The 25,403-nt window shown below is 37.6% G+C and overlaps 1 protein-coding gene across 6 annotated transcripts in view; it reads left to right on the top strand.

Moving 5' to 3' along the window:
- GAB1 (GRB2 associated binding protein 1) overlaps nt 1-25,403 on the top strand; it is a 122,634-nt gene that overhangs the window by 67,687 nt on the left and 29,544 nt on the right. For 4 of the 6 annotated variants that reach the window (XM_032855621.1, XM_032855619.1, XM_032855625.1 and 1 more), the window contains exons 2-4: nt 10,501-10,795; nt 21,317-21,542; nt 21,912-21,992. In XM_032855621.1, coding sequence (XP_032711512.1) covers nt 10,501-10,795; nt 21,317-21,542; nt 21,912-21,992 — 602 coding nt within the window. The remainder of the gene's footprint in view (nt 1-10,500; nt 10,796-21,316; nt 21,543-21,911; nt 21,993-25,403) is intronic. The other 2 variants (XM_032855623.1, XM_032855620.1) reach the window with 1 other exon arrangement.

The raw sequence follows: 25,403 nt of genomic DNA, 5'->3' as shown, positions 1-25,403 counted from the left end.
TACTCATATAAACAATACTGTGTTGAATATTTCTATGCTTACGTATTTAGCTGCATTTTTGCATTATTTCCTTAGATGAGATTCCTAGAAATGGAATTAATGGCTCAGTACTCTGGGCATGTTTGGAGCTCATGATAACTCTTACAGCCCTTTATTGTATTTTAGCCATTTTCAGCCAGATTGGTAAGACTCTGCCTGGACATTTTGCGCTACCTCTGCCTCCACAGGTTCTAGGGAGATATGCAGAAAAAAGAGACCGGCACATACTAGCTATGGCTCGCATTCTAAATCTCTAACTGGCCAAATTACATATGACTCCGACTACCTTTCCTTTTTTATCACCTTTCATTGTCTCATTTCATTTCACATAATTATTTCTTGAAATTCAGTTAAATGTAAGAAGTATTTATTACCTACTCTGTGTTTACTTTCATGCTGGACAAAAAAATAACAGAATATCAAGTAAATAGAAGATACTGTCCCAATTCACTGTTAGAGCACAAGAGTACTAATTGTTCCAGGGCAATCCAACTACCTTTGTCTAGGCAAGGCTGAAGTCTCATTCCAAAAACGAGTGGACTCCCTGATCCCATTCACCTACGACCATACCCCAGTGTGAGCTCCCTGACTCTCGGGGCACAGCGTAGAAAGAAAGGAGTGAGATCAGAAGAAACCCAAAGTTGGCGGTCTTCCTTCCCAGTCCAGGTTCAGCTATACGTCACCCCAGGCCTCCAGCCCCAGTCATTCAGCATGTTGCAGACTTCTGGATCCACTGCTAGCCAGGCTCTTGCCTCTTTCAGCCCCCTCTCGCTCAGGGTAAGGAAGCCATGAAAACCCCCAGAGTTAGAGTGTGTCCCCATAGCCCTGACAGTTGGGCATATGATGAGAAACATGAACGAGGATTCATAAGTAAAGATAAATTTGACCTGCTCCGTGATGCAGCACGAGAGTTCATGCCAGGAGGTGACCCACTTTCCTGTGGAACTTCAGTAACTAAATTTCCCTGGTTGGGGTGCAAGGTCTCATACCATACTGTTCTTTGTAGTAAGAAGTATTAAAATTTTGTTCTATTTCAGGCATTCTTAACATGTGCCCCAGGGGTTCTATGAACCCCTGAAACTGTATACAATGTTATTTATGTGCCTCTTTCTAAGAAAAAATTCCATTGCTTTTATCAGATTCTCAAAGTGGTCTACAACCCAGAAAAGGTCTAAGAACTGCTTTGTGTACATTAAATACTCAGAAGTTTCTGCTGTTGCTTCTTTCGTTTGTTATGTAGGACTTATGCCAGGGCTTTGAGGTAGGCTTCAGTTTAACAATGATTTCAACAAGTGAATTATATGCACTTTTAATTAATAACTTAAAATTCCCTGATTCCCCCCCAAACCAGATACTATAGTATTTAATTCTGGGTTAAATTTGATTTTTTTTTTTTTTTGGCTTAGTTTTGCTATTATGAAGTTGTTTCAGGTCCAGCTAATTTGTTTTTGTCTGGGCAATATATGTAAACTCCTATTAAAAGGTTTGGGTCAGTTGTTAGCCTACATCTAGGCATTGTTCTGCATTATTTTTGGTGTATTCTTTTGTTTATATTACTAAGCTAAAGTTAGCACAGATAGCACCAGGCTAGAAAATGGTGACAATAGTTTGAAAACAGGAAATTTTAGGCTTGTGTGTGTTTGGAACAGATGATCATAATGATAGAGCCAGTGGAGTGGAAACTTCCACCGAGCCTGTTTTTTCCTTATTTTGCTCTATGAGAAAAGATGGTGCTTCCTGGAAAACAACTCAAGTCTTTAAAGCAAATGGTTTTCTTTTGTCCCGGTTTCATGGCTAATTTGTTTTTCTTTATTTCATTTACCCTGGTTGTACTATTATGGAAATGTAATATTTTTTTTGGAAATTTAATATTTTTTAATAGGTAAAGTAGTTCCCAAAGTGCTCATTTTAGATATTTAATATTTAGATATTTAGTATATTACAATTAACTGACATGGTTTTTAAAGAAAATTAAAATAATATGAATATTATAGCCACCGAACTTTATGGGAAGTCTTTTAAGTGCTCCCAAGTTGCCTTTTTTTTTTTTTTAACCCCATACCTTCCAGTCTTTAAAACAAAGTAGTTATACTTTGTCTAAGCTATTTCCTGACTAAGACTCCTTCCAGATGTATCCTGGAATTCTATATTTAAAAGAAAGGCTAAATTCATTCACTAATTTCAGAGCAAGAAGAGTATACATTTCCATACATACATAAACTTTATTTTGTATATATCATTCCTGAATTTTTAAATATTAATAGACTTTCTTTTTTAGAGCATTTTTAGACATAAGCCTTTTAAGCATGTAATATTTTTTTAAATTGTAGAAGTAATAAGTGGAAGCTCCTTGAAAAAAGCCAGATTATACAAAAGTATATAAAATAAAACTAGGAATAAAACCAGGAAACTTGTCTGACCTTCCCATCCCTATTTCTGGAATTACCACAGTGAAGGCTTCTAGTGTGTCTCCTTCCAGACATGTTATCTAAACAGTTTGTGTGTACACACACATACGTTTCAGGCAAATGGGAATCGTACAGTATATATAATTCTATAAGTTGCTCTTTTTTGTCATTTGCCAGTTATCATGGGGGCATTTTTTGTATATAGATCCTATCTCATGTTTTAAATGTTTTGCATCCATTTGTTACTGTATAGGTGTCTCATCATTTATTTAATTTAACCATTAGCCTGATGAAGAAATTTAGATTAAAACCTGCCTTATTAGGGACTCCTGGATGGCTCAGTAGGTTGAGCCTCTGCCTTTGGCTCAGGTCGTGATCCCAGGATCCTGGAATCCAGCCCCAAGTTAGGCTCCCTGCTCAGTGGGGAGTCTGCTTCCCCCTCTTGGTGCCACCCCATCCCCCATGCTCACCTCACTCGCTATCTCATCAGAATTTTCTTGAAGTGCTCTAAGGGAATGGGCTTGTTAATGGGCTGCTTGGGCCCTGTGTGTTGAGAGTTCAGAGGAATGTATCTGGGAGGTGCCTTAACTGGGGGGAGTTGAGGAAAGTTTCAAAGAAGAGGCCTTGAGGAATGAGTAGGAGCTCACTGGCCAAGAGAGTTAGGGTGTGTTAGACTCAGAACAACAGAGCCTTGGTTTTTGGTGCGGTCGTCTGGAGATGAGAGATCAGAGAGATGAGCGGCAGATAAGTACGATTTTAGAGAACCCTGTATGCCATTCTGTGAAAGGAGTTTGAACTTTAACTTAATAACAACTTTGAACTTCTTTTTTCTTTCCCTGAGATCTTCTCATCTCAGTTCACTGACTCTCGCAGTCATTCCAGTGAACAGAAAACGTTAAAAGCATCCCATCGGGGCTTTGAGTGCTTCACGACCTGTAAAGTGCTGTTGCAGATACAGAAAAATTTAAGGAATGGTCTTGGCTTTCAAGGAACTTGAGGTCTCGCTGGGGAAATAATTCGTAAGCACTTGGAACATTTGGAAATGTATGTAGTAAAATAACAGATGGTTCCATGCTGTCCCATAGCAATGCAAGAGATATTTCAGAGCAGTAACTGCTGCATTGCCAAGAGTCCAGAGGGAAGGTGTGGAGAGGAAAGGGGAAGGTTTGGACAGAATCTTGAAGAATGGATTAGGTTTCCAACAGTAGAAAGGAGTTCAAACATTTGCCAGTGGGATAAATACGAACAAAAACAAAGAGGGAGATATAATTAACCTCACTGGCAACAGAGGAAGGCATGAGGAATTAGATATAAGCTTCAAAGGATCTCTGATTGTTTTTGAAATTCTGTTTTCATTGAGTAACCTAATTCTGCCTATTGATTGGACCAGTGGTTTCTCAGTCAGGGTGTCACATTAGAATCATCTGTTGAGCTTTTAAAACTATCTATGCCGTGCCAGGCCTAATGCCCCAGACCGACTGTCAGAGATGGAGCTCCAGGCATCTTTTTTTTTTTTTTTTTAAGTAAAATTCTCCAGGTACTTCTTATGAGCAGTTAAGAGTTGAGAATCACTGGACTATCCTGAACTCCTCTTTTTCTGTCCACCCATAAATTGGTTATTTCTTTCGTAATCAATTCTTCCAGTAAAGGATTCAGGGAAGGAATTAGGGAGGCTTGGCGAGCATTACAGCAGGCATGTTGTCTATCAGTGATGCCACAGACAAGTCAGAAAACAGCAATGCAGCAGTTGCAGTGTTTTTCTTTAAAACAGAGCCCATTTGCCATTTTATGCCAGTTAGGCATATTTTGTGGATTTATTAATATTATTGCAGGTGATGGTTTGAGGCTAACCTGGATTGAGATTGTTTTTCTTCCCAGGAGATAATGGAGCCCCACCTGTACTTTCTAGCCAGTGTGTATAGACCCATACTCTGTAGGGTGAATGATAGACCTATTTTAAGACCTTACCTCAATGTGACAAGCTTGTTTTCCGTTTAACTTACATAATTTGATTAAGTACAGAAAGTACTTAAAAGAAAAATTCCAGGGCGCCTCGGTGGCTCAGTCGTTAAGCCTTCGGCTCAGGTCATGATCCCAGAGTGCTGGGATCGAGCCCCGCATCAGGCTCCCTGCTTGGCTGGAGGCCTGCTTACCCCTCTCCCACTCCCTCTGCTTCTGTTCCCTTTTTCACTGTCTCTCTTTCTATGTCAAATAAATAAATAATCTTTAAAAAAAAAAAAAAAAAAGAAAAATTCCTTTAAAATGAAGTCTAAGGGCCACCTGGGTGGCTCAGTTGGTTAAGCAACTGCCTTTGGTTCAGGTCATGATCCCAGGGTCCTGGGATCGAGCCCCCTGTCAGGCTCCTTACTCAGTGGGGAGCCTGGTTCTCCCTTTCCCTCTGCCTGCTACTCTGTCTGCTTGTGTGCTCTCTCTCTCTTTAATCAATTAATTAATTAATTTTTTAAAATGAAGTTTAAAAATACCTCTTATATCTGTAGAGTTTTTAAAACAAATTAATTTATGGCTTAAAAACCTCTAACTTGCCTGACAGTTCTCCATTTACAAATGGGTAGGGCAGATTGCAGTTATGTCATTATCCCCATAACACATAAGATAATGTGAGATCTTCCATGTTTTTATTCTTGCCTCCTTTGATTGGCATATTCAGCACACAGAGACTGAGCACCTCCTTGGGGCTGGGCAGCAGGAAAAGAAAGATAAAAGGTAAAAAAAAAATACAGCTCCAGCCCTCAAGAAACTCACTTGTAGAAATGTTAAACATCATTAACTAGCATCAAGGTGGAAATGGGGAGCATGGAAGGGCCCATTTTGGGATGGTGCCCTGACGGGGTCTGAGCTAGGTCTATGGGGGTAGATTTTGGGTCATGGGGCAGTGTGTGGTAGGGCCATAGGCAGGGCAGAAGCAGAGTGTTAGGGGAACTGCAGTCATTTCCGATGTGGTTGGGAGGCAGAGAGGAAAGAATGAGGCTGGAGAGACAGGGAGAGGTCTGAAGGGCCCTGTGTACCCTGTCTGCCAGAGAGTTTGAGCTTCATCCCGCAGGCAGCCCCTGAACACAGGGAATGGGTACGTGGCAGTGCAGATACTCCAAGCATTATGGATATTTAGTTTGGCATCTCATCTAAATATATTTCCATTGAGATCCATGGACTATATAGACTTCTGTTTGGATGTTAATATAGTAGCCAAAGTCACTCTTAAAACCCTGAGACAAGACACTGGGACTAGAGTAGGGTGCTTTTAAGCTACTTCAAAATGTAGACCTGATGATGAAGTCTTATTACTGCACCATTTACTCAATTTAAAATTGAAAATGAGTATTGCGTGTAAGAAAAGACAACGAAGTAAATTTGCATAGTTCCTCTCAAGCAAAGCTGCTTGTAATGGAAGTCCGGTACTGAAAATGATATTTTACATGAATTTGATGTAAAGTTGCTTTGAATATTTGGTTTTGAAGATTTCTAGAAAACTTGTCCTTTTTTTGTCTGTTATTGCTGCAGGATTGGTAAGGCAATGTACAGCTTTCTCTGGGGCTACCAAGGCAGCAAGGATAAAAATAGGGCAAACTTTAAGAATCCCAGATATTTTCAGATAACAAAGACTGATTTATGTGGGCCCATTTTGCACTCTGACAAAACATAGAGAAGCTTTTGTGCTGTGATTAGCAAGGGTGCTGATGTCAGTTCTCTTGTCGAGCATCAAGCTTTATTCTGTGGCTAAATTGTGCTTTGTACCATAATCCAGAGAACCTTTGTATCTGCCTTATTAAAGTGTGTAGTTTATGTAATTGCTTTTGTTTTCCAGTTTAATCTGTGCCAGATTCAATGAGAGTGACTCATTTTGTGACTGAGACAAACATTCACATTTGGACTATGTTAAAAATAAATAAATAAGTGGCAGGTGCTGTTGGCTAAAGTCTGTGTTTTAATGTTGTAATTTCCTGCTGTAAGGGTTCATCTCTTATCCTCTGTAATCATGAGCGCAACTTATCTACTGTGCCCTGATTGATTGCTACTCATTTCTTGGCTACTTATTTTAGTTTCCAAGAGCCTTTTAAATTTGAACGTTTCATCATTTCAACAGAGAAGCGAAGAAATGGCAGGGAAGCCACAGTTACCCGGAAGGCAAAGAGGGACACATAAGCTTTAACAGAAGGACATGTTCTATTCTTTTCTTTCTGTCATTTTCCTAAGGTGTCTTGTGCATGTGTTTTGGTAAAGCTGTCTTAGTTATATTTATTTTATTATGTATGTGTTCAGTACTGGAGCTCTTTTTTTCTCATGTGGAAGAGTTTTTCCAGGCACACCTTTCTATTCAACATGGCCCATCTGTCTAATCTAATATTCTCAGAATTTTACAGCTGTAGAGTCTTAGGGGAATTCTCTTTATTGGACAAGTATTTCTAGGTACCAGACACAGTGCTATGCATTGAGTGTGTAAGGACAAATGGTCACTGTCTTTGTGGACTTTATAGTCTGCTTAGGGAATTAGGTGCTTAATAAATAAACACAAAGAAATTTAAATTGAAGAATGACAATAATCACCACAAAGGTAATAAAGTATATTGCATAGGTAATAAGGTCCCTAAAATCGTGCCCTATATTACCCTGGGGGCCATTATTAGGAAGGGAAGGCCTAGAACATCAGAGTCGGCCTGGCTAAGACAAGGAAAGAACATACCAGACTCACGAAATGGCATGTACAATGTCTCTTGAGGCAGGAAACAGTTTGGCATCCTGTTAATAACTAACTGTATTAGAAGAGAGAAGTGACAATCGATAAGCCTAACTGTATGAAAAAGATTATAGATGAACTAGAGGAGCACAGCAGTACGGGCAGTATTTTAGCATAGGGGCAAATGATCCTCCGTACAGTTCAGTAGCCTCTGAGAGCTTTCCTAAAAGTGCAGAATAGAGATTGATGCCTGTAATACTAAGTGAGTCATTTGGGAATGGATGAATTATGTTCAATGAATTATGTAGGAAGGCATTTTAGAAAGATTTCCATGTAAGACATTAAAGTTTTAGAAAGTCATTTCTGTATTTAAAGACGGAACTTTCACTATCTGGAGAAATCACTTACTAAAAGATAACGATTCCTTGATGGCCCTAGATAAATGACATACCTAGTGTATTTTCTTTTCTCTTTTCTTCTCTATTTTGCAAGCTTACTGCTTGATAAGGAGGTATCCTTAGAAGCATAACTTTGCTGAGAGATGATATTTATTTATTCTGAAGTAAGTAGATGTCATATGTTAACTGAGTGGATTTTTGTAATCCAGAAATCGGTTCTAAATTCATGTGAATTAACACGTTATGATTTTTCAGTGTTTTCTAAAGCATGTGTAAGAACTCCCCACTGCCTTCTCTTTCTGGACACAGTTAATCATTTGCTCTTTACTTGGAGCTTTAGTCAGACTGAGATGTTAATTTAAAACCTTGATAACATTAAAGAACTCCGTAGTATTTTTAAGCCTTTGGTATTTCTACTAATCTTGTTGAAAGATTGCACCCAGTGTTTTCAAGAAGGAGTGCCTCTCCATTTGGCAATAATTCTGCAGATACTTTGCTGGGTTTGCTATATTCTCAAATATTTTCATGTATGGTAAATGTCTTGTTATTAGACAACTCCTTGAGAGTAGCAATCATGAATTAACGACCTACTCTTATTTTCTTCCTGCAGGTATTTACAATATAATCAATAACTTACTGACTAGTTAACTTGCTGATTTATCTTTTAGTGTATCTACATTTCTATTAAAATACATTTTAAAGAATTTTTAATTTTTAATAGAATCTATTGAAATGTTAAACCTGAAGTTAGCACCCAATTTAATTCAGTTGTGGGTACAGTTGTCCACGTTATTAAAGAGGAAGACCTTCAGAGAGGAGTAGTGTTTAGTATTGTTTCTGGGCAGAATTGTTGGCTTAAAGACTGCTGAAGCTGACTGTTTCAGTCATTTGGCTCTGCTTTTATTATTTAACCAACGTAGATTTCAAGGAGAGATACAGTACAAGAATTTTAGATTTCTTCAGGCATAGCATCATACTTAAAATTTACCAAAGCTTTAGAGAGAATGCATTGTGAGTGCGTATCCAGATTGCCAATATATGTTTGTTGGGATGAGAAGGAAAAAGAGAAAGGAGAAGGAAAACTACAATCTATACTCAAAGAATACAGAGCTTTTCCATGTGGTCTTTGAACAGTAGACTGACCGGAAGAAAGACACAGTCCATTTCTTTGCTTGCTTTTCAGGTGAAAAGTCAGGGAAGCTTCTGAACCCTTTTCCCCCCTCCTCTACTCCTTAAACCCACCCCCAAATACACACATACAAGAGAGAGAGAGAAATCTATAGCTTAAAATAGGAAGGAGTCTTTTAAAGTATCTTTACGTATTCTTTATGGCATGATATTAAGGCATGAAAAACTTTGCTTTTTTTTTTAATGTGGTAAGATATACCTAATCTTACCTAAGTAATCTAAAATTTAACATTTTAACCATTTTTACCATTTTCAAGTGTACAGTTTCAGTGGCGTGAAGTACATTCACTAAGTTGTGTAACCATCACCACTGTCCATCTCCAGAACTGTATATTCTCCTAAAACTGTACCCACTAAACACTAACTCTTTATCCCTGCCTTCCAGCCACTGGCAACTACCATTCTGCATTTTGTCTCTATGAATTTGATTACCAATAGGTACCTCATATAAGTGGTCATATATGGTTTTTTGTCTGTTAGTGACAGGCTTATTTCACTTATCACATGTTTCACTTATTTTCGTGCAGTTTTTTGTCCTTTAGTGACTGGCTTATTTCACGTCTCAAGATTCATCCATGTTACAGCATGTATTGGATTTTTATTCCCTTTTAAGACTTGAATAATATTCCATTATATGTGTATACCACATGTTATTCATTTCTTCATTCAACAGTGGACACTTGGGTTGCTTCTACCTTTTGACTGTTGTGAATAATGCTACTATAAACATGGGTGTACAAATACCTGTTTGAGACCTTACTTTCAATTCTCTTAAAGATTTACTTTCAACTGAAATCTTTGGAGGAACTGCCATACCGTTTTCCATACCAGTTACACCATTTTGCATTCCCATCAGCAATGCACAATGGTTCCAATTTCTGCCACCGTGGCCAACACTTGTTATTTTCTGCTTTCTTGATAACAGACCTTCTAACGTATGTGAAGTTGCATCTCATTGTGGTTTCAATTTGCATTTCTCTAATGATAGTGATGTTGAGCATCTTTTCATGTGCTTTTTGGTCATTTATATATCTTTGGAGAATCTGTTCAAATCCTTTGCCCATTTTTAAATTGGATTATTTATTTTTGTTGTTACCGAGTTGTAGGAATTCTTTATATATTCTAGATGTTAATCTTTTATCAAATAAATTATTTGTAGATATTTTTTCTCATTCTGTGAGTTAGCTTTTCACTCTTTGATCGAGTCCTTCAATATGTTAAGTTTTAAATTCTGATGTATACCTATTTTTTTTCTTTGTGTTTCTTCTGCACTCTTGGTGTCATATCCATGAAGCTTTTCCCTGTTTTCTTCTAAGAGTTTTATGGTCTTAGCTCCTACCTTTAAGTCTTTGATCCATTTTCAGTTAATTTTTGTATGTTGTAAAGAGTCCAACTTAATTCTGTTACATGTGGATATCCACTTTGGTTCCATTTGTTGAAACCATTGCTTTTTTATATTTAGTAAAAACTAAGTCTTTCTCGTTGACTTGATATTACATATCAATGTAATATCTTCTGATATCAATCAGTGTCTTTCAGTCTTCTATTAAAAGGTCTAATAGTACATAAAATGTGTATATATAGACACATTATTAAGTTAATTGAGGCATCAGTAAATTTTGCTGGAGTGGTAGATTATTCTGTCGAAACAAAGAAAACGTGTATGTAACTTTCTCTAGACAACGCATTTGTAAAATTAGTCTGATAAGTGTGCACTCTCTTGAAAAACTTCTGTCAAATTAATACTAGATGGATATTTTTGTTTTGTTCCTAGGCATGGAAGAGGAGATGGTTTGTGTTACGCAGTGGTCGCTTAACTGGAGATCCAGATGTCTTGGAATATTACAAAAATGATCATGCCAAGAAGCCTATCCGTATTATTGATTTAAACTTATGTCAGCAAGTTGATGCTGGGTTGACATTTAATAAAAAAGAGTTTGAAAACAGCTACATTTTTGATATCAACACCATTGACCGAATATTCTACTTGGTAGCAGACAGTGAGGAAGAGATGAATAAGTGGGTTCGTTGTATTTGTGACATCTGTGGGTTTAATCCTACAGAAGAAGGTAAGCTCAAGATTTTATTATTCAACCTGAGTTCTCCTTTATTACTGCATTTTTAGAACTGTTATGAAATTCTTTGTTATTTCAATTACACAAAAAATATTGCTTGTTTTTTTTATAATAGCTAACAAACAACATGTGAAAAAAAAAGTACTAAAGTCTTGAATCAGTTTGGGAAGAAATTTTTTCTAGGATTTAGGGGAGACTTAACCATTGTGGGGCAGTGTCTAAATGCCTTGAAAAAGGTAACATACTTACTTAAGAGCATTCCTTGATTCTGTATATATAAGGTGAACCTTATAGCACTGCTGACATTTGACTATTTTTCACCTATTAAAAGCATCATTTTCATGTGACTCTATACTTTAGTTGTTATCTTAAAAACTATGTTGGATTATGAAGTTAGGAAAGAGTCAAGATGATTATCAGTGCATATGAAAAACAAGTGACAATCAGTCACAAAACATGAAAAAGTAACAAATGAGTTTGCTTAACACAGAGGTATCCTTTTTAGGATATCTCCTTTTTAGGTATCTCTTTTTAGAGCATGGAGGGAGAGGGAGCTCAAGGTTTAGATAAGATGTAGTGAAGGAAAGCTTCTCAAGTAAACTGTAGGCTTTTGAAGGAAGTAGTATTTCTACGTAAGTGAAGAAAGAACTACAGAACCCCCTAGACTTAGGGGCAAGGGAGAGCAAGGACCCAGAGGTGGAACAACCATTCTACAGGACTGGAGCGGGGGGCTGTGAATAATAAAGGCAGGGGGAGAGTTCCTTGAGGAACTGAGATTCGGAGTGCCTGTCCTGGGAAGAGGTGAGTGGGTAGAAGTCTCATGAAGAATCTTACAGGTGGAATTCCTCTTCAGGTGCTTTTATATAGCTGTCCTGACCACTTATTCCCTGTCCACTTCTCTGCTTCTCTTCCTTTTATAAGAAACACCTATCTAGGGGACTCCAACACACATTTAGGTTCGTAAAGCCAAAAATCAGAAAGGTGGCCTGAGGTCTTTGACCTTACCGTCTTCATGGTTATATTCACATTACAGTGTACATTTCCATAGATCTATATTTAGGATTGCTGGAGGCTTGGTGAGGGCTGGAAAAATTGCATCAACAATCCACATCAAATTTTGGATGAAGTGCAAGAGCAATCATCTCTAATTAGCTCAGGTCAGCCTGCTGCTTCCTTTCTGGCCAGTGGGCAGCCTGCAAGAAGGCGCCTTCCAGGACTGGGATTGGCCCTGCAGGGTGGGGAAACCCCTCGGTGAGGGAATCCAGAAGCCTGAGGGGGCAGCACTGAGACAGGAAAGGAGGCATCCAGTGTAGACAGGAGGTGGCTAATGAGCTAGAGCCTTTCAGTTGAGCTCTCGTGATTAAAAGCCTCAAGAAATTGTTTCATGTGTAGAATTAAGGCTTCAGTGGTTTTTGTGAAGTACTAAATATGTTCACATTTTAAGTGGGCTTGGGGGTATTATTTCTAACTCCAGTTAAACTCCTTTCCTTTCTTCTTGAATATATAGTCTGTGTTTGAGTACAGTGGAGGATTTTAAAGTTGAAGTCACAAATGAGATAGCTCTCTAGTGGTTACTTAATGACCACTCAGTAATGATAATTTTTGGATTAAGATGCTACATCTTAATGTTTCATGATATGATGGATTTTCAGTTAAAATAATTTAAGTCTTTGTATACTCTTTGAGTTGATGATGTTCTTTTGCCTGCTACCTTTTCAGTTTATATTTTGTTTTTAGTGACATAAAAGTAGACTTCTGTCCTTATCAGTTGCCTGTATGGATTCAGTTGATCTAAAAGACTTTAGTTAAGTGTTCTTCCGTCTCTCTTTGTTTTCTATATAATTCTCCTAAATATAATTAGCAAAGGAAATGAGAGACCCTCCTAGAGGAGATACATTCTTCTGTCAAGAAATAGGTCTGGGCGCCTGGGTGGTTCAGTGAGTTAAAGCCTCTGCCTTCGGCTCTGTCATGGTCCCAGGGTCCTGGGATTGAGCCCCGCATCGCATCGGGCTCTCTGCTCAGCAGGGAACCTGCTTCCCTTCCTCTCTCTCTGCCTCTCTGCTTACTTGTGATCTCTCTCTCTGTCAAATAAATAAATAAAATCTTAAAAAAAAAAAAAAGAAGTCTAATTTTTGGAAGCCCATTTAGGGATGGGTGGATTTGAGACCCCCCCCCCAATAAGAATTTCGAATGCACAAGTATCTGAGATTAACTTTGTGAGTTTGAAGACATGAAGTCTGGTCCATTTGTCTACCTTAGAATGATTCTTATCATCTGAGAGTTTGATGAACATCCAGTCATCTCTGGGAAAAAGGAAAGTTTTGTCTGCTTTAGAAAATTAATTCATTAATTTACCAAATTGTTGCCTTTGCCAGCACTCTGCTAGGCTTTGGACATTTGTTTAACCTACACATTATTAGGTGACTAGTTAGGGAGAGAGATGGCAAGCATTACAAACATAGAACTGAGTGAGCATCTAGTGGGGAAGGATTCATATCAGAATAATTCATTACAGTTGACGAGTGCAAGATACATTGTGTGTGTGTAGTGTATAATCATACTTTACTATGTAAGTATTATTATATACATACATTAAAGTATGATACTATAGGACTGTGTTAATACAGTCCTTGCCCTCATAGAGCTTACAGTCTATCTAATAGAGATAGGCTAATTCTCTAGGAATTGTAATATTGGTAGATAAGTGTCCTGGTAAAGAGGAAATAAATAAGCACAAATAACAGCTAATTTTGTCTTAAGAAGGTCAGGAAAAGCCTAGGTAGTTTTAAATGGTTCTGTGGATAGTTCTGTGACTGTAGCTGATAACATACTAAGCACTTTATTTTGTACTTCGTGGAAAATTTTCATTGATATTAGTAGTCAGAATCAGTCACAATGTCTGTTTTTCACTTAATAAACTTAACTGATATAGGGAGGGGGGCAAACTCCCAAATCCTTTTAAAACAGATAAAGTACAGTTGCCTTGAATGAAACTCTCAATTTGTGAATATTTTATCTTCACAATATCAACAAAGGGGGAGGTTGTAAGAAAATTAATAGTATTATTAGTCACATTTGTTATACATAATGAGTTGGTTACCAAGAACAGCTGTGCTAATCATAACTCATTTTTTAATCTCTTCATTAGAAAAAGCCACTAAGGACTTCAATTTGCTAGTGCTTTCTAAATGTAATTTATGAGTTATATCTAAATGCGGCTGCATTTGTTTTTTAAATTCTGCAATATAGATTTTTTACAAGTTCATCCTGGCCTTCTCCCAGAGAGCCACAGTTAGAAATGTCTTACTCTGATGTTGAAGACTTGAGCTACTCATAAATCATAAAGTTGTAAATAAATCAGTAAGCCATAAATCAGTGAAAGATGAACAGTCCTTCATTGTATAGTATCAAGGAGCCACAAAAATATCTTACTCTGTAATTTTGATTTTTCATGCCTAGTAGCAAAACTGTAAAAAGGCTTTAAAGCTAACCACTCTATTTCTGTATTCATTTGTAGTAGCTGACTTTGCTGGATGCCTTTTAAAAAAAAAATCCACACATTTAAAGATTTGTATCAAATCCTGAACTGCAGCGAACTGCTATTATCCTTTGTGATCATGTTCGTACAATTTACTGTGACAAGATAAATATCAAAATGTCTGTGTTCTTCCATTTACTTTACCACTGTTTTATATTTTCTTGCTTCTAAATAGATCTCACCACCAATCACTAAATAAAAGGTGTTTTTGTTTTTACTTAGATCTGTCCCTGGAGTCCTGTGTTCTTCCCATTTCAGAGCTGAGTATGCTCTCACTCTTGGCTTAAAACTAATGACACCAAACTATTTTTCTCTCTACTCGTGTCAGGCTAGATGTGGGAAGAAATATCCTATGCTTGGATATTATAGCCTGAGAAAATAACTATCCATGGTCCCTATGAGAATAACTAGTTTTTGCTGAAAACAAAGGGAAAGGGGAAAAATCTGACCCATGTTTTGATTCCAGGAACCTCTCAAAATATCGTTACCATGTTATTTCCGCTGCCCCAGGTGACCACTGCTATTATTGAATACTCAGAATGCTGGCAAGCTGAATCTGTTTTTAAATTCTAGCTCATTGAACTATGTGCAGTTCCTATGAATGCTTTTATTTAGCAGATTTGAGGGTAGAGATGAATTTCTTTTGTTTTTCTTGGAAATGTGCAGATTTATTTTTGTTTCTACACCAAGGTGGAAGCTGTTAAATCTGCTCCACAAGTACCAGGAAACACAGCCTAACGGCTCTAAACAGCTTACTAGCGTGGCGCAAAGGCTCCTGGTCTAATTTCAGGGTGCAAGATCAGAAAGTTGCCTTTTATCAGTCAGTTGAGTTCCTTTTCCAAAATGCCCAGATCTAATAGTAGCTTTAAAAAATAGTGATATTCTCCATTTAATATTCTTCCCTTTAGAAAACTAACATAAGAATATACATACGCTCCCTTTCCTATAAAGCGGTGCTTCTTAGAGAACTTTTACATTTTTTGTTAACTTGTTTACTCATGTGTAACTTACTACTGTGGAAGGTACAGATCTTAAGTATACAGTTCATAGTTTTATATATCTATCTGTATTTACATATAGAAATAGAAATCTGGGTAACTGCTGCTCAGATCCAGAGGTGGAACATTTCCGGCCACCTGGAAAGCTTTTTCATTCTTTTTCCCAGTAAAAACTGAGGAAAAAAGCCCAAATATAACTATGATTTTGCTTCTATAACCATAGATTAGTTCTGCCTATTCATTAACTTCATATAAATAAAACCGTTGAATCTGGCTTTTTTCCAGTAGAAGTCCATGAGATTCATCCATGTAGCATGGTAGTGGGAGTCCTTCATCCTCTTCTGTAGCACTCCGTTGTATGAATGGATCACAAATTATGGACCTGTCTGGATGTTGATGGACATTTGGGTTGTTTCTATGTTTTAATACAAATAAAGCTACTGTGAGTTGTGCCGTGTGTGTGTGTGTACCTTCTGATGGACATGAACCCTTGGTTCTTGTGGGTGTGTACCCATGGGCGGAATCGCTCCATCTTAGGTCATGTACTTGTTGCTTTCCTTTTTTTTTTTTTTATAAAAATATTTTATTTATTTATTTGACAGAGATCACAAGTAGGCAAAGAGGCAGGCAGAGAAAGAAGAGGAAGCAGGCTCCCCACGGAGCAGAGAGCCCGATGTGGGGCTCTATCCCAGGACCCTGTGATCATGACCCGAGCCAAAGGCAGAGGCTTCAACCCACTGAGCCACCCAGGCTCCCCTACTTGTTGCTTTCCTATCAGCAGTGTAGGAGACTTCCAGTTACACTACCTTCTCACTACATTTGGTATCATCAATCATTGCTTTTAGCCATTCTAGTGAATGTGTAGTGGTATCTCATTCTGGTTTTTAATTTGTATTCTCCTGAGGACCAGTTCAACCAGAGTGTTTACTCGGTTTTTGTTTTCTTACACATTTTCAAGCTATTGAGATACTGATTCATTCAGTCTCCTAAGATGTGGCTCAGGTACCTAGAACTCTAAAAAAGTGATTCTGATGCCATGATACTTCTGGATAAGAATTAAGGCATTTTCAGTACTTCCTAAGGGTTTATTTTTAAAGTCTCCTGAGGATATTTGTTAAGGAGATAATCATGACAAGTAAAAAAAAAAAATTTCTGTTGAAATACTTTAAATAGATTGGACTATGATTAAAGATCTTCAATTTTTTTAAGATCTTCAATTTTTAATTAAATAAATTGAAGAAATTGCAGGTTGCTTCACTGAAAATTGCAACTACTGCTCTTTCTTGTTTGTATCTATTTGTTAGGTTTACCTTTACAAAATGTTCTTCTATGAGAAATGGTGTACTCAGAAATGAGAAGATGGTTACTTGAGCATCGATGATAATGCATACTCTTCATGCATAGACTCTTATTTGCTAAGTATCTGTATTGCTAGAGATACAATCCAATCAAAATAATTAGACATATAACCAGTCAAAATGTTTCTCTTGACAAAAAAGAAATTCTATAACAGACCAGGTAAACTAGTAATTAATAGAAACAGAGTAGCCCTGACCTCTTTAATTGTGAACATAAAGGTAAAATTTTTGTGTTAGAAACCAAATAATATTCCAACAGCAAATGTAGCCCATCTCGAGACAGAAGGATCTCATCTGGTCTCCTGACAAAGACATGAGCAACACCTCAGTTTTATCACCACATGCTAGATACAGTATGGCAGTAGTCATAAAATCAGAGAACCTGTCACATTGACCTTGAAATAGTCTCCTTACTAATGAGAAAGAATCAGGTTGCTTCCCTGGGCTTATGCCTTTTGGTGTGTTTGTATATGTATGGGTATGTGTGTGCAGATGTATTATTTTGAATTTTTAGAGGCATTAGGTAGACACCCCAACTCCTGTGAGGGACACTAACACCACAGCATTATGGTTCCAAATAGGATAAAACTGTGCATTAAGCCAGGGATCCTGAGGACCAACTTATTATTTGTGGTTCTCCTCACATAATAATGTGCTTCTCTTCACTGAAAGCTGGTTAAGACTTACTTTACCAGTACTTACTAGCTTTCTTAGTAAAATTCAATTAAGAATTTGCTCCAGCAGCTTATTAGGCCTTTAACGGATGCAGATTATACTCTTCATGCCTTTTGAATTAAGAGACAGGGAGTAATTTTACACACATAAGCAAACCCTAAACTGGTATTTGGTTCTCAGAAACTTGATACCAGCATTACTTAGAGCAGTAAGTTAGAAACCTAGGTGAGGCAGAAAGCAGCAAACGTGGCTGTTCCACTACTCGTCAGGTAGAATGAGGCAAATCGCATCTTTATATAGTGGAATAGAAGTTTCTTTTTTCAGACCAGTTGGTTAATCTTCACCAGAAAATTTATATTAAGGAATATTTAGACACACTGCAGTGCTCGCATAAAAATATGCAGAGCTGAGTAATAGGAGTAATATTAATATGAGAAAATAACCCCAAAGATGAAAACTTTGAAGGCAGGGCATTATCTGAGGCAAAGTGGTAGAGCAGTGTTCCCTTCTCTTTTAAAGTCCTTTGTATGCCATGTTGTTTGGAATGGTTGGGCTTGCTTTTCACGGCTGTGTGCAGGTCTTTTCTTTTGGGAACGTGCTGGTAAACATAATGGAAGTTCTCTCTAGAAGTAGATGTAAGCCTTCCCATATTGTGATCAAGATATTATATTTTTGTATGGAGCTCTTAGAGTGTATTACACTAAATGAAACAAGTCACGCAGAGAAAGACAAATACCATATGATCTCACTTGAAGAAAACAGATGAACATATGGAAGGTGGGGGGAGGGAGAGAGGGAAACAGACCATAAGAGACTCTTAACGGTAGAGAACAAACTGAGGGGTGATGGAGGAAGGTTGGTTGGAGGTGGGCTAAATGAGTGGTAGGTTTTAAAGAGGGCATTTATTGTTGTATGTAAATGATGAATCACTGAATTGTACTCTAGAAACCAATATTATACTGTATGTTAACTAAAATTTAAAAGAAATAGATGAAGCTCTGCCCCACTGCCTTCACTGTGTGAGGACATGTAATAGCATGAAAGTGGAAATAGCATAAACGTCTATGAGTCACAAAATAGAAAAATAAACTGTAAAATATATTCATTCATAAAGCACTCTCTCAGTGTTAAATGCAACTGAATTCGTCTGTGTTCTTGAGGAATGAGCTCCAAATAGCAGAAATAGGGACAAACAAAAGAATTTTTTAAAATAATGCATATTGTATAACATATCTATTTTAATTTCAAGAAATCACTAACAAAGGCCAAAAAAAAAAAAAAAGGAACCTTTGACTCCTAGTGTTTTTTTCTTTTTTCCAGAAATTGAGAAGATCTTGCATCTATAAAGAGGGTAAAAAATCTTTAGTCATTCACAGGTGGGAGAAATGGAAGGTTAAAAATGAGATGGTGCTGTTGTGTTAATAAAACAAGGTCAGACAAATGTGATTGCCTGGCTGGGTGATTCTTTTCCTACCTAGATGAATCACTTAGTTCATTTAGTGTACAGCTATCAAATTTAAAAACAAAATTTAAAGGAAAAGTGTATCTATAAAAACAGCCACCTGGAAAACTTACTTTAGGAGTTATACTGGAAGATTAAAAATCTCATACTGTTTTATGTAGTAATGTATTTCCAGTGTTGAATTTCATTTTGTTTTGGTCATAACTAAAAACTGAATGGGATTATATAATTTTACCATACCTGTATGGTACAAAAAGGAGACGTATGTAAAATCTATTTGTGAGTACAGCCTGTAGGATTCTGTAAGTGCTTTCTGACCACTCTGCTCTTTTTTTTCTCTTCAGTGTTATATATGTTTTTCTGAAAGCTCTCCCTTAAAAGATAAATAATCCACAAGGATTTACTGACTCACTGGTTAATCTATGGCCTTTAAAAATCCCCTTAAATAAATTTTTTAGATTTGTAATTGAGTCATACAGTAAATCATTATTTCATAGAGTGTGTTATATGCACTATTTATAATCATCTGTTAGACACAGTGAGATATTTATGAGTTCCCACTGAACTTATGGCATTATGTCATATAAATGTCCCCCCCCAAATATTTTTCTTTTCTCACCTTTCCTAAATATGAAAGAATTAACTAATAAACTCCTGGCATAAAGTGTTAGATTTTATTAGATGAGCTTTTGTGCAGACTTGATGTTGCCTGCAGCAGGGCAGAGGTAGAAACATTAGAAATTAGCTCAACTTCTACTTACTCAGACCAGACTCTCCAAAAGAAAGAAGTCTTTAGACTTAATTAGTGAGTCGTATGGGCTCACATAGTTCTTAAGGAGCAAATTCCACACTGCACATTCCATTGAATGGGTCTTGAATATTTGGGAGTGCCTCTGGTCTCTTCCAACAGGACATAGAGAAGGTGCTTGGTGAGTGCACTGGGTTAATGAAACCATGTTGAGCATCGACAGCATGTAGGGCAAACTAACGCTTAGCAGTTCTGATCCCTTTTGTTTGTTTGGGGGAACCACAAATAAAGATAAACATATTTAACCATATTTATGTATTATTATTCAAGCTTTGCAATTATGAGCTTCTGTGCCAGGAAGAAGAGTCATAAAACACAAAGTACATAAATTTCGCTGGGGTGTATATTCAGATATTAAAGTTGAATACATAAAGACATTATCAAAAGCTTATGGACTTAATCTGTAGTATCTGGGGAAGCTAGAGCTGATGTAGAGCTCCTCCCTGGTGATTTAAGAGGCCGGATGACCTGCACTTGATTTTATTTGGTAGAACATATTAAGTCCTTTATCACTTTTTATTGTCTTTTAGGGAATGTTTTGTTGTAAAAAAATCTCAGTTTCAACCCAGGCTTTTCTGTTCTGACATAGACAGTAAACAAATTTGATTATTCCTATTTGAGCATTGATCTTTTTCTGGATGTATAGCCTTCTATTCCTAACCAGACTAATAGGGAATTTTTCTTCTGGGCTTTTCAAAATTTACTTGATTGTGTCAGTGATTATGGTGGGATTTTATCTCTTGGTTTTCAACTTGTTTTCAAATTACTTCACTCTAAACAATTTAGCTAGTTTCATCTATCTTCTCAGAACGTTGTTAAGTGCTTAAAAAATTATTCCTTTACTTGCTGGCCCCTTCTGCATGAAAATATTACAGAAGTCCAGTAAGTGGTACTTGAGGCTATGAGCTGAGGGAAGAGGAGATGTCTTAAAGAAAGGCTCTTTCCCTGAACATGAATCCCACAATTAGAATTTCTCCTTAGTCTGCTGAGGAGCAGAAAGAAAAGAATGAACAGCAAAATAAAGATGAGACAAAGAGGTGATCCTTGTGCCTGTCGATACCACATAATAAGATGGGCTTTCTTGGATAGTTGGCTTGGCTTGGGAAACACTTTGGTTTTTTGTTTTGTTTTAAAGGTTTATTTATTTGAGAGATAGAGATAGAACGAGTGAACGATGGGAAGGGGCAGAAGGGAGAGAGAGAGAATCCTCACGAAGACTCCTTGCTGAGCACAGAGCCCGACACAGGGCTCCATCCCAGGAGCCCGAGATCATGACCTGAGCTGAAACCAAGAGTCAGATGCTTAACTGACCGAGCCACTCAGGGCCCCTGACTTTGTTTTTTATCATGGAAAAAAATCTGTCTCCTGTGCTAAGATTGTAGAACATGGTCATTGCCAGTAGCCTTAAAACTAAAGACTGTTCAAGGCAAAGTTAACCATGGCTTTACTACAGCATCTGGAAGAAAGAGCCCTACTTTTTGGATCTCTTTGACCAGAGCCAATTATTTCCTGTATAAATGTTGCCGTTTAGGTAGTATTTGTTTTAACTGACGTTGTCATGGTTTATCATGCTTTTGTGTGTTTAAACAGTTTATCTCCACACCTTCCAGTAGTTTATTTAAGAAAAAAATTCTTAAAATGGGATAGACGATGATAGTTACGTTTTGGTGTTGCAGATCCTGTGAAGCCACCTGGAGGCTCCCTACAAGCGCCGGCTGATTTACCTTTAGCTGTAAATACAGCGCCACCGTCCGCCCAGGTGGATTCATCCTCCTCTGTCGCACCGCCTCCGTACCAGCTCATTAACTTACCACCACACCTAGAAACCCTCGGCATCCAGGAGGATCCTCAAGACTACCTCTTGCTAATCAACTGTCAAAGCAAGAAGCCTGAACCCACCAGGTAAACCACAGATGCCTGTGTGTGCGTGGTGTGTGTGTGTGTGTGTGTGTGTGTGTGTACACTTAGAAATCTTACCTTTAAACTTCAATTCTGATTCGAAGTCTTAAAAGAATCCCAACTCTATAGGTTTGTATTTTAGGCTTACTATATTCAGGGTATATTCCTCTAACATTTCTGATACTCAGGAGATTTATGGAAGAAACATGTTCTCTGCTGTCTTGGCAAAGAACACTTGTACCTTCAAGGCTCTTTTGGAAATCTGTCTCCTGTTTCAGTCTTTGTTACAGACTCACAGTATTACTTGCTTAACAGATTTCACTGATTTATAAATGGTGATCTTGCTCCATTTCTTATGTGATTGTAAACCAGCCAAGGGTCATCTTTTGTTTCTGAAGAAGGAGAGGAATACCTACTACTAGAAGATTTTGAAAGCAAAACGATTCCATTGCAGTGAGTGTGTTGTGGTTGCTTTGGATCTGTGTGAGAAATTAATTATTCAGGTAAAATCCCAATATAGCAAATTCTACGGGATATACAAATTGGGTTTTAGTGAAATTTGATGAAATCAGATATATCGCTAAAAACTAAAACTTTCCGATCGTCATACCTAGAAATGAAGCAGAGCTTACTCTGACGTTACCCATTTTTAAGTAGAAAGACGGATGTGGATTTCACTGTTTGCCCAAAGGTATCATAAAGCCTTTCCAAATCATCTTCATTCCTGCTCCCTTCTTTTCTGCTAAGCTATACGATATTTTAATTTGGTCATTCTTGTCTTTGCCGTTGAGTCATTGGAAGGCCTGAGGTAACGGTGAGAATTGGAGCCAGAAAATGAAGATCAGGGAGCCCATTTCTGCCATTAGCAGCAGTGTGACAACTAGTGATGTTGGGGGTATTTACATCTTGATTTGCAATATATAAAAGTGGGAATGAATTGCATAGCAGATGTGAGAGATTTTTTTTAAACAGAATGATTGGATATTAAGCATTATTTTTTTATATCAGAAAAGATGTTGTTTTCATGGAGAATGTGACTGTTACTGGGCTAAGATCATACAAAGTGCTTGTTCAATTTTTATATAGAATTTATCAAGAACCACAGTTTAGTTGCCGTGAATTATTCCCTGAGATAATGGAATACAAATATTCCAAAGATGGGTTTCTGCATATTTGTTGTAATGGGATTTTACCTGTAAGAGCAAAAAAAAAAGAAATCTTTTTATAAATCAACACTAGTTAATAATACCAAATTCTAACTTGATTTTGCTTGTTTGCTGTGAGTATTTTAAATTACACATTCGCAACTTTGTTACTTGTGCTACTAACTAAGATTTTATTTTATGGAGATTCACAACTACCTTTCAATATCAGCTTTTTAAAAGCCAGCAGCTAAGTGGCAGTTTTCAGTACATTTTCTTTTTATATGGTATCTTTCATTGAACTCATTGGTTTTACAGCTTTCCTGTTGCACTAGAAATTATGCTCAGAGTCCTTGCTCAGATATATTTTGTATCTATATTTTGCAGAAATGACAGATAATTGAGAAATATTTATGAAGTACCCACTGTGTGCCCATTCTTTTGCTGGGTGCTGTGAAGGTACAGACTAATTACGTAAGATACAGCCCCCTCAGATACAGTCCCTTCAGAGTTTTAAGTGAAGCTTTTGAAGAAGTCAGAACATGGAAGTGTTAAGTGTTTGTACATGAATTCAGGAGAATTGCCTTGCAAACTCTTACTCACCCTGCAGGTCTCAGCTCAGGCATGTACTCCTCTAGAAAACATTCCCCCAAACTTCCGGGCTGGACTAAATGCCTGTCTGGGTTTTCATAGCATCCTGGTTATGCCTCCTTATCCGTGTTTTATCAGAGTTGGAAATAGCTTGATATTTTAATTTATTCTTCACTAAAATATAAGCTACTCAAGGGCAGGGAACTTAGTACTCCTTGTACTTCTAACATTTCTTAACTCACTTGTTTGAATTCAATGAAATGCAAATGTTAGAATATGTGTAGTTGCATTAGAAATTCTTAGAAGGGACAGTGCAAGTATTTTTAACATGGAGGGTGAAATGCTTCAAAGGAAGAGTAAGATTTGAACTACATTGGTTGGTGAGAGGAAAGGACCCCGTCATTTGCAATCTGCATAAAATTATTTGAGGGAAAGGCAAGGTAAAAGTGAGGCATGGGAGGAAACGAATTAAGAGGGGAATTTGCCTGGACTAGAGGGTTCCATGGGAGGAGAGTAGGACAGAAGATCGGCAAGCCAGATGGAGTCAGCGATGGTAGTCTTGGAACCAAGTGGAGGTGCTTGTGAGCTTCTTATAGTTCCCACAGCCTGTTGGGACCCTTACAGGATTTTCTCCAAGTAGATGAGTGAGAAAACCATGTTCTGAATATACTGACCTTATAGCAATATAGCAGTATGGTCCCTTGGATTCATTGGAAGAAGGAGAAACTGGAGGAAAGAAGTCCACTAGGATTCTTAGGAGGGTTTAGTGGTGTGAATCTTAGCAGAGACCTGGATCTGAATGTGAGGTGGTGACAGTGGGAATAGAGCAGGGGTATAGTTAACTTGGTTAGAAGGACTTGGTGCCTCATTGGTGATTCATTCATCCAAGAGAATGAATCAAAGCTGATAGTGTTTTGAGCCTCAAGATTCTGGATAAAGACATTTCTTTTAATGGCAAGTCAGAAAGGACAATCAATTTGAGAAGTAAGTTGAGTTTGGTTTGGTACACAAAAGCAAGGTAGCATTGAGATAACCAAGCAGAATAATATTTTAATGCTCTGAAAATGTGGGACTCGAGGTGAGAAGATGGGAGTTGTTGGCATTTGAATGGAAGGTGAAGTTACAAGAAAGGAGGATCTTTAAATGGTGTCTGTGGTAAAGCATAAGAAGACTGAATTCTGTTGGCTGTTCCCAGGTAGAGACCCAGGAAGAAGGAGCCAGTCAGCGAAAGAAGGGAATGATCAGTGAAGAAGGGAAATGAGGGTGTTGCAGTAAGACACCAGAGGCAGAAAGTTTGAGTGGATAAATGTGATACACAGTGCCAGGTGTTACTAAGAAATCAAGGAAGATCAGACCTTAAAAAGTCTATCATAAGTTGTTTTTCAGAAGATTGAGTTCAAGTTCCTACAGGACTTTGGACAACACTCACAGTAGTTAAAGGTACCTTGTTAACCATTAAGGAAGTGCATGCAGCGTGCTGGTATCATCAGCTTCACTTTGGCTTCTACCCAAATTTTGTGATACCACAAAAGAGACTAGAAATGTACCCAAAACATTAAACATACTCAAATAAGAGTTTTCAAGGTTAATTACTTTTTAGAATTGGCCATCTTTGTGGCTTGTATTTTGAACATCTTTATAGTATTGGCTAAGAAAAAGAACAGAATCTTTCAAGTTGCCACCTCCTTGGAGGTCACATTGGATTTCTGCCATACCAGGTAATCATTAGACTGTTAGTCTTCTAGAACAACAGTTTCCAGAGGTAGGCTGAATGATGAGCAATGGACCAACTTGATAAACTGTATTGGCACGAGGGTTCTGCATGCTCTTCAGAGGAAATGCTTTTCCTTGTGTCTGTGCCTTAATCATTTACCTTTCTCAGAGTTTTGTATCTTTCTAATTCCAGTGCCTCAGGGATCATGGTTTTATGTGTGGATTTAATAGGTGGAGTTGGGGGTGTGGGCCGGTACAGGATAGGAATTAGGGAGAATGCTTTTGGTGTTCTTGTGGTGGTGGTTTTGTTGTCTGGTGTATAATCATAAAAAGTAAGAAATATTCATGCTTTCAATCTTATGGGTCGCCCAAAAAATCTAATGAAAAACGTGTATTTTGATTGTTATGCTATTGATAC

The sequence above is a fragment of the Lontra canadensis genome, unplaced genomic scaffold, assembly GCF_010015895.1.
Source record: "Lontra canadensis isolate GAN:19392208 unplaced genomic scaffold, GSC_riverotter_1.0 scaffold10, whole genome shotgun sequence".
In the NCBI taxonomy this organism is placed as follows: domain Eukaryota; kingdom Metazoa; phylum Chordata; class Mammalia; order Carnivora; family Mustelidae; genus Lontra; species Lontra canadensis.
The sequence above is the reverse complement of the archived record's forward strand: the minus strand, read 5'-3'. Positions and strand labels throughout refer to the sequence as shown.